The following is a 13,942-nucleotide window of genomic DNA, read 5'->3' as shown; positions in this document are numbered from 1 at the left end:
ATTGGGCCCTACCTAAATCCCAAAAATTATCAAAAATTTGATACCTGGTTTGGAGCAATTTAAATAATTTTTGTGATATGAAACATAAAAACAGATTTGTTCTTCTCAGAGACAAACTGGAATTTTGATTAAATTGCATATGTTGATTTTTAACAACACATAGAATGTAGTTAATTTTAAATATCCTCTGACATCATATATAAATATTATCACTTGTAAGTTTTTTTTGTTGTGTCTACCTAACTGCCCTGTTACAGCAGGAATGTTAACTGATGTGTTGCAAACACGTATAGTATATACAACTGTGCAGTAGTATAGGATCATGTACTGTAATAATATCTTATACCGGGTTATACCCAGTACAACATGTTAATTTATATATGAAAAAAAGTAGCTAGTGTATCTCCATACACTTTGACTCACATAAGTATAATTATCTTCTTTTGCCGGAAAGTACCTATTCTCTGTCCTGTTTGCGGCAGAAACTTTTCCAAACTGCTGCTTTAACATTCGGCCATGAGATTTTACTCTCATCGCATCTAAAGAAAATTCACTTAAAAAAAATTACACATAACTGAGTTCCAAATTTATTTTAAAAAATAAATGCTATTTAATTTTTGAGGAAAAATATTAGGTACTTTTAAAGATAAACGAAATATCAAAATTTTCGTAAAGAAGGCGTCACAACCTTTAAGGCAGGCTGCTTCGGTGCCTTTAGACCCATTGAGATTTACATTTAAAACTTTATTATGTTGCATTATTTTATTTTTCTGAAGTTACTTCACTTTTGATTTAATTGAATTCTCTAATTAAAAGCAAAATCTCTTTTTTAAATCATGTTTTTGTGTTAGCTCAATGTGAAGCGAGATCTGTTAATGGGGAGTGATGATGTGTTCCTGAACTTTAAATTTCTATGTTTCTTGGTACGTGGTGGGTGAGGGTCGCCACAAACGCAGGAGGTTGTTGTGCAAACCACGCACATTTCTGTGTGTGACAACAGCCCGGCCACGTGCCTGGCTAAACCATCTGCTGGCATTTCTGGGTCGCTCCGTGGTGAAACTAGGGGCTTTGCCCCTCGCAGTGTGGGCAACATAGTGCCCATCAGCTAGCTTGTGTCTTGATTGCAAAATCTGGGGGAAAGCAGAGCCAAAACATTCGGGAAAGTGGGGGGACTGCAGGGTTTACAAGCGAGAGCAAGTGTGAGCTTGGGACTCCCTAGGGTCAGCACGGCCTAAGGTAACGAGTTCGCGATCTTGGCTGTAACTTCATATAATCTCACTAGGCAGGCTCTCGCTCATACACTCACTCTGTGGGGGAGGGGGGAGTATGTATGACCTACCTCGAAGCTAAAGAGTAGGATAGAACACAGGTCCGTGATTTTGAAGAGGCCTGGAGTTGAGATGCTGTGTACCAACAGTTATAAGTTCCCTCTAGGTTTGTGTTCATTAAAAATAAACTATTACAAATACTAACTTCTCACATAACTACGCCAAGCGAGTGTTGAAAAGTGCGTGGTCCCCCAAGTAAAGATCATGACAACTCATTGAAGATGTAACTTATTTATTGGCTATTCACAAATTTCATTTATTGTTTCAAAACATCTTGCTACTGTATAAATACATATACAAAATAACTTAACACACTAACTAGTGCTCTGAAAAATATTCTGGAAAACTGATAATAGCAGTAACCTTCAATGCTACAAATTAAAAGTATATTCTTTTTTAAGGTGTTTTATTATTTAATTGATTTTAAGATAAGAATATTTGATTAAAGTGTTTACACCAGAACTTTTACTTCTAGCTATCTTATTATGATACAAAGCATTCATTGCAATCCATACGAAAGAATGAGAAATAAGTATATGATTTCTGAAATAAAAGATGTCCACCATATTAGATATGAGCTTTGTGTTATCATATTTTACAATAAAAGATTTATTTTTGTTTGAATACAATTTTGACTGAATTCTTTACTGAGTGCACTCCAAATCAAATGATGACTTTTATATCAGTTTATTATGAGTCGAGAGATTACTACAAGCAATCAAGTGTTGATTTTATGGTTATGTAATGAGCCAGTGATGCTGTGTTTTGTATTTCTGTTTGGAAGCGCTGTCAGAACCTTCCGACACGAGGTGGAATGGTACACAGCGAAGGCTAGACCAGCGGAGAGATGTGCTACTGGGCAGTCTGGCCCTGCGTCTGGCTGACAGCTGAACATCACATGTCAGGGATTCCTTCCTGTTTCTCCCCGAGCTAGTGTCTCTCCACGTCCTGTTTCTCTTAGCCCCATGCATTCCCGGTATACTATGTCATATCCTCCCTTGCTTACTTAGTCCACTTAAACATACAAGAACAAAGTATATGTTATAATTCTTATACATGTTAGTTTTGGATGATTTAGTCATGTTTTTCTGTATGGCAGATTACTTCAATGTTAATTGCAACTGATTATAAAATGTTAGGAGTAAACTCTACTTTGCAAGCATAACACTTGCTGAGGTAAAGCTGATTATAATGTCATAGTTTATATATTTTGGCTTGTGGGGGAAAATCCTTGTCTCACACTAATTATAGGTTTGTGGTACAGCAACAATTTATTTGGTCTATTTTTATGTGTACACACACACACACACACACACACACACACACACACACACACACACACACACACACACACACACACACACACACACACACACACACACACACACACACACACACACACACACACACACACACACACACACACACACACACACACACACACACACACACACACACACACACACACACACACACACACACACACACACACACACACACAGAGAGAGAGAGAGAGAGAGAGAGAGAGAGAGAGAGAGAGAGAGAGAATGTACACAAAAGGTGTCACACACACAGACCTACCGTATTGGTCCGAATATAAGGCGACCATTTTTACATAAACGAGAGATGCAAAAATTGGAAGTCGCCTTATTTTCGCACCCAAGACGTCAGAACCGCAAACATTAGTTCCAAGCTGAAAGCTACAGTAGAAACATTGTTTAACAAAACGTTCACATTTTTTATATTAACTAAAACTTTGTTACCTCACACGGGGAAAAACGATAAATCCACCTAATATTGCAGTAATTCACAATTGTTTGAAGTTGAAAATTAAAATATTTGTTCTTGAGTAAAAACGTGAATGTTGAAGCATCTCAAAATGGCAACCTTTTATTTCACAATTCATATTTGTACTTTGTGTACAATCGCGTGTTAACATTTACGGTAATTTATCTTCAGATTTTTAATGGAAATATTTGTACTAAAATATCACAGTTATTTTCAGAACAATTGTTTACGTTTACAAACATTTCGGATGTAATGTTTGGAAATTCACGGCTGCCAACTGTCTTTCCACAATATTTCTTTGTTGTAAAACGAACATTGCCGAACACGCACGAAGACGCCATATTAACAGGAATTTGGTACGTTGCTTCAAAAGCTATTTTAATAATCCACTCTTTATTTATGTAAAAACCTTTTATAATTATGATAGATTATTCTTTCAAATTCATAGAACAGACTCTCTCTGTCAGAGAGTAATATGGACAAATATACGCGGTCACGTAACCGAAGTTATTCATGGCCGTAAGCTTCATCATGTCAGCTAACCACTTGTTTTGTTCCGGCAAGATGCATTCTTTGTTTGCTTTTTTTACGTTTAACACACTACTAAATAGTAATACGCCTTGTTCTGTGGTAATACGTAGCTTAAGTCAAACGGATAGTTAAATGCTGTATTTTAAGAGTGATTAATAGCCATTGTAAAAATTTTAAATTCGTAGATACAGTAAACTGTGAAAAATGAACAATCACACATCGGTGGAACGGCGGGGAATGAGCTCTAGACAAATAAACAGCTCTGAAGATGACAATTATTATGCAGCTTCATTAGAGTAAACATACAAAAAAATTTCTAGTGTAATACTTAAAAATGTAAATATTTTCTAATTGTTTTCTTTTGACTTTTAGGATAGGCCATTCAAACTTATTTTAAATAAGTAATGTGATAAATATAAATTAATTGTTATACATACATGCAAAAACGATTTATCAACACAAAATGTATGTCTAATGAATTTTCACATTAATTTCTACCAAACATTATTTTTACATTTGTTTGGCCTCCTAAAACTGCAGGTCGCCTTATATTCTGGGTCGCCTTATATTCGGGCCAATACGGTATGTATTACCTATTGCTAGGGGCCTGTTCTTTTCGCGATCGCGATTTAACGACGATAAACGCGAAATCACAGTTAAATACAGTTTTTACGCGAAATCGCCATAAAACAGTGTTTTTACATGAAATTTTGTATTAAAACGCGAAATCGCAGTGTTTTTACGCGAAATTTAAATACTGGTTAAAAGACTTGTCTCGTCAATGGTAAACAAACACCGCAACATAGCCGCCAAACATTAATCATAAATGCACTAAAGCAAACAAAAGCTTACACACGCTCACGTTATAATGTTAACCCCAAAAATATACTGTAAACATACGCAAAACTACGGCGTTTATTTTCCTTTCCGGCATAATGGTTGGATAGATAAGACAAACAGGCGAAGTTTTAAAGCGTACGCACACCGCTCGGGACACTGACGTCAGTTTGGAACAGCGACACCGGATAAATATAAAAGCAAGCAGATGATTGGGCGAACGGTGTTTGGAACAGCCTTACGTGAGTGGCCATATCACGTCAGCCGGGGGCGCTAGCATATAGTTGGAACAGCGTCGTAGTATCAAGCAGATTAAATCGCGCCAAAAAGCGGAAAAATGTAAACAAACATTAATTTTCAAATGGTGTGATGATGATGATTAGTTGGCCAACAGTTTTTATAGATTTTGTTGGGTCGTTACAACAACGCGGAAATACCATAACGCCGAATGTCAAAATTGACCACAAAGCCGAAATAACAACTGAATGAATTTGTGTGTGTTTCTTAATGTACCTTAACGCCGAAATACCACAATCAAACCTAACCTTACCTTACTTAACTTACTTACCTTACCTTACCTTACCTTACCTTACCTTACTTACCTATCCCTAACCTAGCCTAGCCTAGCCTAGCCTAGCCTAGCCTAGCCTAGCCTAGCCTAGCCTAACCTAACCCAACCTTTGTGGGAGCCCTGTAATGACATTTTTCGGCGTTGTGGTACACAGCAGTTTTCTAGCTGTCGTCGTGATCAATTTGGCATTTCGGCGTTGTGGTGCGTCCTCGATTTTGTTAAAGGAATTAATAGTTTTCCAGATTTGTTTATGGGAACGAACTAATAATCAGTGTCTAAATCAAAAGTATTGTCATATAAATATATGTAACCTATTTGTTTAGGGTATTCCGTAATGAGTAGGTTCAAGTAAAATTATTTAACTTAAATAATTTTAGATATATTTACGGTAACACAAACTTTTTTTTTTTTAAGTTTTTAGCACTGCTTTGGTGTTTTTAAGTGAATTTTAGCACCGCTTTTGTGTTTTAAAAGTGAATTTTAACACCGCTTTTGGTAATTTTTAATGACGAAATCTGAAAATTTTATTTACCACTTTCAGGGGGCCCTACCTATTGCTCTGTATAACCTGCGTAACACTGTAGGTATAGAGTATTGCAAGTACCTGCAGCTATAGGGTGCTCTTCTATAGTTATCTCCTCCTTCACTTGTTGCTTGCACAGAGTGTAGTCCTGGCTGGCAGAGGAACTGCCGGGTTCTGGCTGCCAGCTGTCTTCACACTGCAACACAACAACCAGCCATGTCACCCAAGCACCTGACGACTTAGCACACCTGCCGATATAAGTAATATTAGTGGTACTATACATGAGTTGTACTCTACAATACTACTACATAACACATCTGCCAATATAAATTTTACAAAACAAGACTATTAGAAAACCTGCCAATATTATTTGTACACTACATAAATACTACCAACAATTCCAATACACCTATCCCTCACTTAGCACGTCTTCAGATTGCGCGGATTCATTTAGCGCGATGTGAATTTCACTGATCCAGTCTTCAATAGCACGTCTGTAAATTTCAGTCAGCACGAAATCTCCGTAGGAAAAAAAAATTTAGACTTGATGCCATGAAGTCTGTTTCAACTTCTGTAAACAACATATGTGCCGTGGGATACAGTTAGCGAAACAAGGGGGGAAGAGATGTGCGCGCAGTATGTCTACGCTATACTCTGTTGTACAAACATCAGCTATGGTAAGTTAAATTGCGGCTATGGAGTGTAAAGGACCAAATGAGTCTACGTCCGCGCGTATGCCGCCGTGCCGTGCCATTGTCACCTGGCCATAAACTGGGCCGTGAACTCAGTCTAGCCAGTGGCAAGGAATTCACTCAAACAAAAGCAATGTCTGCCCATTCAACTGCCGGTAACTGTACGGTTTGATCATTCATAATGCATCGTGTTCAATTATTTGAAACAATACTATAAGTATTACGGCACGCAGGTTGTCAAAAAGGCCACGCTTATGTTGGACGCACTTTAGTTTTAAGCAAGTCAACTGTGCGCACAATCGTTCGAAATAAGGACTCTTACCAAAAGTTTATATAAGTCTGAGGCTGTTGGTTTTACTAGCGTAAATATATTTGACATTAGAAACTGGAACAGAAATGATCAGATAATTCACGTGGAAAAGGTTGTTAAATAAATGTTGCTATGAAAAAAAAAATCATTGGCCAGGTGGTGATATGCGAATAAGCACTTTAATTTTTGAAAAATTTAAATGTAATCAATTTAAATGCATACAATGGTTTGAAAAGGTACACAATTTGAATTGAAGGTCACGCCCAAGCGGACATCTCAGCCAGCCGACTGACAAAGTACATAACCAAATATCTCCCGTTACGCGGTATCGTATTTGTCATACAAAGGGCAATGTGAGGCATATAAAGATAAATGGTGTGACATATTTATAATTGAGTGTTATTCAATGCATTTATATTATGCACACCTCTCAGCACCTTCCTGCTAAGGTCTCGTAGCCCCTCAAAGTGTCATGTCATCAGAACACTCGGCTTAACACTCAAATGTACAAGAACAATGGATGCTAGTTACGCAACTTCAAGCAGAAGGGGCTCTGGAATTCTATAGACCTTGTTGGGAAGGGGGAGGGGGTAGTGAGAGGTGCAGCACTAATCAGATTACTGGTGCCGCCACAAGACAGTGGGAGCTACCTGCATCACGCCCCTCTCTTCAGGCCGGTGTGACAGCTGTCTGGCCAGTCTCATTGCTACATCACTAACCACAGCATGACAATAATATAACAATTTAAATATAAGGTTTGTATCAAATACAATGTTCATAATAATACTTCTTAAGGGTATAGCAGACTCGAGACCATGTGTCGTTCATGTTACATCTGCACAAAGCAGTCTACTCACTGGTTCATCCAACTCCTCCTTGATTGGCGGGAAACCCAGCTCGCTCGGCTCCTGCTTCACACAGACGTCTCCATCTGCCGGCTGAAACAACAAGACATCACTCGGCACGTGAATGGTCCAGCGCAGTGTTCCGCCCAGTCCTCTGAGATCATCGCCTGGGGAAACCACAAACCACACCCCACACCCTTAGGACTTCACTCTAGCAGCACTGATGCAGAGTTCAGAACTTTATTTATTAAAAATTATACATATAATCCTAAGGGCTGGCATTGGGAGGTAGACTGCTTAATAGATTGTTATAATACCACCTTTCAGATATTTATAATCCTCACTGTCCTCAATGCTTACAGACTTGTCCAACCAACTGGGTGGTTAGGAATGTAACTGAAAGAATTTGTATAAATTTTCTATTTGTTGTATTATTTATAAAGGAATACGATTTTAAGGCCATGTACGTAGTAATTAATCTGTAACCATAACCACATGTCCAAGTGTAACCACATGGTGAGTACCTACAAGGAGAGAGGTGGTGGGAAGCCAAACAGCCACATGTATTTATTTCCACATCTATGCATGCCTTAAAGCAGAGAGAAGACCAGGTCTGTGTGGATGCACTGCGAAGGGGTAATTCAAGTCTCATTCCCACACTGCGACGCCACGCCCTGGAGCAAGTGTCTCAGCCTGGTCCATCAGCCAACCACACGGTAGGCCCATTACTTCTCTCATCACCAGCCTAACAACCACAGCCAACTAACTACATCATCATACACGATACGGAGTTTTCATCATGTTTTTCAATTTAAACTTGTAATAAGTTTTTATGCCTAATCATTATAAGTATCACATGGTTTTCTTGAACCCTGCAAGTGTTAATGCATTACTAAAGGTGTATGAAAAGAGCATTAAAAAATTTAATTTATAGCATATAGAGTCCATTATGTCTGATATCTAATTACTTTGCCACTGATGGATCGGAAACTAATTGCTTCTGTTCCCTTAGTGTGTACTTTTAAAAATTAAAAAAAATTTAAATAATTATAATAGACTTTAAGAAACAATTGTGGCGCCAACTAGTAGTTATGGCGTAATTTGCTCTTTTTTTTTTTTTTTTTTAACTTAACTTGAGTAATGTATTTGCTGAATACTTTTCAAGTGTTTATGTGTCCTCTAATGTCAATTACCAAGTTCCCACCTTAAATTCATTCCTTGATACAATATCTGTTCCCTCTGTTTCTGACAGCCTTGTGCTTTGGGGCATAAGGGCTCTAAAACCCTCAATGTCTACAGGACCCGACGGGATTCCTAATTTTATTCTGAAAGGCTGTTCAAATTTATTAGTACCCCTATTAAAACATTTATTTAATACTAGTTTAAGAACCCAAGTTTTTCCAAATAAATGGAAGATTGCAAAAGTCATTCCAATTCATAAAAACGGAAGCAAATTAAATGTGGTTAACTATAGACCAATATCACTATTAAATGGTCTCTCTAAAATTTTTGAAAAAATAGTTTTTTAAATCACTAATTTCCAAATAAAAAATTGTTTATCTAGTAATCAACATGGCTTTAGATCAGGAATGACCACAGCCACCAATCTAATTACTTTCCTCAATCCTATTTTTAATGAAGTCATTAGCAGGGGTCAGGTAGATGCCTGCTATTTTGATCTCGCTAAAGCTTTCGATACTGTAAATCATTCATTACTATTAGGCAAGTTACATAATTTCGGTCTTAGTGACAATTATGTTAATTGGTTTTCTAGCTACCTTAAAAATCTAACTTTTTTTGTATCTATCAACAACTCCAATTCTTCAAACTTTATAGCTAGTTCTGGAGTTCCTCAAGGTGGTACCTTGTCTCCTTTACTTTTTAACATATTTATTGATGATATTACTCAAATTCTGAATCATTCTTCTGGCACTCTATTTGCAGATGATCTAAAAATAAGTAGAAAAATTTTATCTTTTAATGACTGTTTATTATTACAAACTGACATTAATGAAATTAATAACTGGTGTAAAACAAATCTTGTGACCCTCAACAAAAGCAAAACAAAAATAATATCCTTTACTAGAAAATACCTTTCCATCAAATATGATTATAAATTAGGCAGCAAGTTAATTCAGAAATCCTCTTCTCTCAAAGATTTAGGTATCATTCTAGATTCTAAATTATTCTTTCACCAACATGTTCAACATTTAATTTCTAGTTCCCGAAGAACATTAGCTTTAATTAAATGTGTCACATGTTATGCTACAAAAACTGATTCTATCCTCTCACTTTATTTAGCATTAATTAGGTCAAAACTAGAATACTGCTCAGTAATTTGGAACAACATCAATATGTGCGATAATATGAAAATTGAAAATATACAGAATAAATTAATAAATATTATTAATCAAAAACATCTTCCTCTACCCAACCTGATATCTCTCTCAAGTCAAAGAGAATTACTTGACTCTATTTTCATTAAAAACTGTTATACTAACAAATTGAACTGTAAATATATACTTGACAACACCGGTTAAGAGTACCTCCTTTTAACAGTCGTTTAAATTCCACTTTATGTACAGTTTATAGAAATAATGATCTTATCTTTAGGCTAATAACCAATTTTAATAAATTTGATAAAAACTTCAATTATTTTCCTTAGTTCTTAATGATCATGGGTTGTCTAAATTGTAACGTTTTAATTTTGTTTTATTGTCTTCGTTATGTGTATTATGTTTTTATATGTATTATATTGTATTGTTTTTTTTTTTTTCATTTATGTTTTTTTTGTCTAATTGTGTGCCAACCATTAATGGCTTTGTCCTGTTAGTTGGCATGTTACAATTACAAATAAATAAATAAATAATAATGTTACCAATCATTCCTCTGCTGCAAGAACTTAAACTTGTTCCTCCTCCTGTACACTCCCATCCAACCTTTGTCAGACTCGTCTCTCCTAATTTTCCCAGCCTCTACTATTCAACGACCCAGCAGGAAGATCCCATTATTCCCGCCTTGGCGCACGGACGTCTCCTGTAATCCGTCCCCGATTCGTGACGAGAACTGCTATGGCCTGCGAACTCTCAAGACCTGGCAGTTCCTAGACCTCGCCTGAGGCGAGCACTCCTTGGCATGATCGCGAATCATCTAGCCAAAGTATAGTCACGTCTAAGGGTCTTGTAGATCCCATTTCCCACTGGCATTGCAGGTTTAACCCCTCCCCCCTCTCCAGGTTTCCTGGGAACATCGCCCCGGGTCTTTGACCGGCCGGTAACCTTGGCCAGGCGCCACCTCTCCCCAAGGCCACGGCCGTAGTACATGAAGTACATACTTATGCCACCTAGCGGTAGTTTTCAGAATCTCTTCCCCTGAGAGTTTGAACACCCGAGGAGCACCTGCCGTCTGGCGTCTCCCGCAGGAACCAGTTCAAGTAGTTACCCTTCAAGCCACCAGAGCGCTGTCTTAGTCCGTCCCATATTCCTCAATGCTACTACCAGCTGACCCGCGCGAGTCAATCTCTACTCAGTTCAGCCACGCCTCGGTAGGTCGCGCTGACATCGGGCAGTACCAACAACTTCGAGGTATCGAAGTCTGCCTTTCCTCGACAAGCACCTCGGTAATGTTCGGAACCTTTCGGTTCGAGAGCCGAAGCCCACCCCACCTTTCTTTCGTTAACATCGCTTTTAATTACAAGTCTCTGCCGTCTCTAACTTACTGCACAGCGCGCCGCGATTGTCGACTGACTGCATAGAACGAACGTCATCGGACGCCTCGCCGTTTCTCTGAAGATGTGATCAGATTAGCCAAGGGATGTTTCCCAACATAGTAGTGTTTAGGCGTTAGTCAGTCCACATACATATAGCTAAAGTAGTAATGTAGAAGTCATCGTAGATTATTAATTTTTTTGAGATTCATGGATCATCCGTGTCGCGCTCGTCTGCTCAACCAGCGGGCAGACCCTGGAAGACATCACCCTGTTTGGAGAGTTTTAGCACCACCCCTCCCCCACCAGTCATGGTAACTAGCAGGCATTACCTGCCTATTTCACCTACTGCCTGTGATTCAGTCATAAACATATGTGTTTGGATCTGTTCACAGACAGGGACCAAGTAACAGGGTACAAGTTCTGGACCCAGGCACCTAACACCGGACCCGGGTACCTTGCCAAGGACCAGATCCGTCTACACAGGGCGGATCGCCCAGGGCCTCTGACGTCTCGTCAGCTACCCCACTTCATCCCTCAATCTACGAAACGCCAGCCTTGCTTTGTTTAAAAACCTTTTTTGGACTAGCATCCAGCCACGACATCTCTTCAACCTGAAATCAAGAACCTCACTAAGATAATTCCACAAGTCATCTGTCATAAACTTCAAGTAAAAAATGGTTAAGATAATTACGTTAATGACCTAATAAGGGCCGGCTCATTCTTGTAACCATTCTTGTATTAATGTAATCTTAATTCCAGGTTGTTTATGCTTTCTGTTAATTAAATCACATGTTGTAACTCTATATTATGACAAATAACTAAAAGTAAAATAAAAACAGAGAAACCAACGCCTGGACGAAATCATTGTTTTACCTTCTGGCACTAAAAGATCCACTTGTTCCCCTCAGTCATCAGGTGAGAGTGACGAGGCGGAAAACAATGATTAGTTGAAGATTCCCATAGCAATTATTCTAGCCCAAGTTTCATTTGCCAAGGCATGCACCAAGCAAATATTGTACGAGGGCCATTCAATTAGTAACTAGACAAATTGATGTAGCTCAAAAATTGTTCATTTGATCAAAATAAAATTATACCTACTTTTCAACATAATCTTCTTTGTTGAAGTCAAATTTTTTGCAGTGTAGAGCTTCCTTAAGGAATATCTGAGGGGGCAAGATCTGGACTGTCAGGACGGTGTGGAAGAATCTCGCACCCCCATTTTTGAATGCCTTCTCACGTTATCTATGCTGTATGCAGCCGTGCGTTATCGTGAAGATAAATCACACCGTTTTACAAACATCCATGATGTTTAATGTGAATTAATTATAGGCTTTAATTTGTTTTACGCATATCAGCGTAATATTTACTGTTAATTATTCGTTGGCCTTCAAGAAAATTGCATAAAATAGGGCCTTGAGAGTCCCAGAAAAGTGTAAGCATCACTTTACCAGCTGATGGCTGGGTCCTGAAGAACTTGTAGGTTTCCACTCAAGGCTTTGTCTCCTCAACTCAGGTTCGTAATAGTGAATCCATGTTCCAAATAAAAGTTTATTTCTCAGTGGAACATCGAGCTTTTAACGATTTATTGACTTGATGCCTCATTTCTTTGTGGGTATCTCCAAGTTGTCTCGGCACCCTATCACGCAGGTTTTCTTGTATTGCAGTTTATTTTGAATGCTGTCATGGACAGTTCCAACACTTGCAGACACTTTTTCAGCTATAATTTCAACTGTGTTAGTTCTGATGTCTTGGATTATCGCGTCAGTGTGAGATTCAAAGGAGGAAGAGGCATCTTCTACTGGTCGACCACTTCGCTGTTCATCACCGATTATTGCAGCCACTTTTAAATTGTTCTACCCACTTGTAAATGTTTGAACGGTTTAAACAATATGACAATAATATAATAATTTAAATATAAGGTTTGTATAAAATACAATGTTCATAATAATACTTCTTAAGGGTATAGAAGGCTCGAGACCATGTGTGGGTCATAGTCTCATCTGCACAAAGCAGTCTACTCACTGGTTCATCCAACTCCTCCTTGATTGGCGGGAAACCCAGCTCGCTCGGCTCCTGCTTCACACAGAGGTCTGCATCTGCCGGCTGAAACAACAAGACATCACTCGGCACGTGAATGGTCCAGCGCAGTGTTCCGCCCAGTCCTCTGAGATCATCGCATGTGGAAACCACAAACCACATCCCACACCCTGAGGACTTCACTCTAGCAACACTGATGCACAGTTCAGAAATTATTTTATTTAAAATATATATATTATCCTAAGGGCTGGCATTGGGAGGTAGATTGCTTGATATATTGTTATAATACCACCTGCCAGATATTTATAATCCTCAATGCTTACAGACTTGTCCAACCAACTCGGTGGTAAGGAATGTAACTGAAAGAGACTAGTAGAAAACTTTTTTGTGACTGTATTATTTGTAAAGAAATATGATTTAAGGTCATGTATGAAATAATAAATTTGTAGTAATCATAACCACATGTCCAAGTGTAACCACATGATGAGTACCTACAAGGAGAATGGCATGTGGAAAGCTGAACAGCCACATATATCTATTTCAACATCTAAGCATGCCTTAAAGCAGAGAGCAGACCAGGTCTGTGTGGATGCACTGTGAAGGGGTAGTTCAAGTCTCGTTCCCACACTGCGACGTCACGGCCTGGAGCAAGTGTCTCAGCCTGGTCCATCAGCCAACCACACGGTGGGCCATTACTTATCTCATCAACAACTAACTGCATCATCATATACCATACAGTTTTTTCGCCATGTTTTTCAATTTAAATTTGTA

At 38.4% G+C, this 13,942-nt stretch overlaps 1 protein-coding gene across 1 annotated transcript in view; it reads right to left on the bottom strand.

Moving 5' to 3' along the window:
* Positions 1 to 911: 911 nt before the first annotated feature.
* LOC134541259 (uncharacterized) overlaps positions 912 to 13,942 on the bottom strand; it is a 357,586-nt gene continuing 344,555 nt past the window's right edge. The window contains exons 12-15 of the mRNA XM_063384546.1: positions 13,157 to 13,237; positions 7,438 to 7,518; positions 5,660 to 5,774; positions 912 to 1,130 (exon numbers count right to left, since the gene is read on the bottom strand). Of these exons, the coding sequence (XP_063240616.1) occupies positions 1,102 to 1,130; positions 5,660 to 5,774; positions 7,438 to 7,518; positions 13,157 to 13,237 (306 nt within the window). The 3' untranslated portion in view covers positions 912 to 1,101. The remainder of the gene's footprint in view (positions 1,131 to 5,659; positions 5,775 to 7,437; positions 7,519 to 13,156; positions 13,238 to 13,942) is intronic.

The sequence above is a fragment of the Bacillus rossius genome, chromosome 18, assembly GCF_032445375.1.
Source record: "Bacillus rossius redtenbacheri isolate Brsri chromosome 18, Brsri_v3, whole genome shotgun sequence".
Classification (NCBI taxonomy): Eukaryota; Metazoa; Arthropoda; class Insecta; order Phasmatodea; family Bacillidae; genus Bacillus; species Bacillus rossius.
Note: the sequence above shows the minus strand (reverse complement) of the source record. Positions and strands in the feature narration are given on the sequence as shown.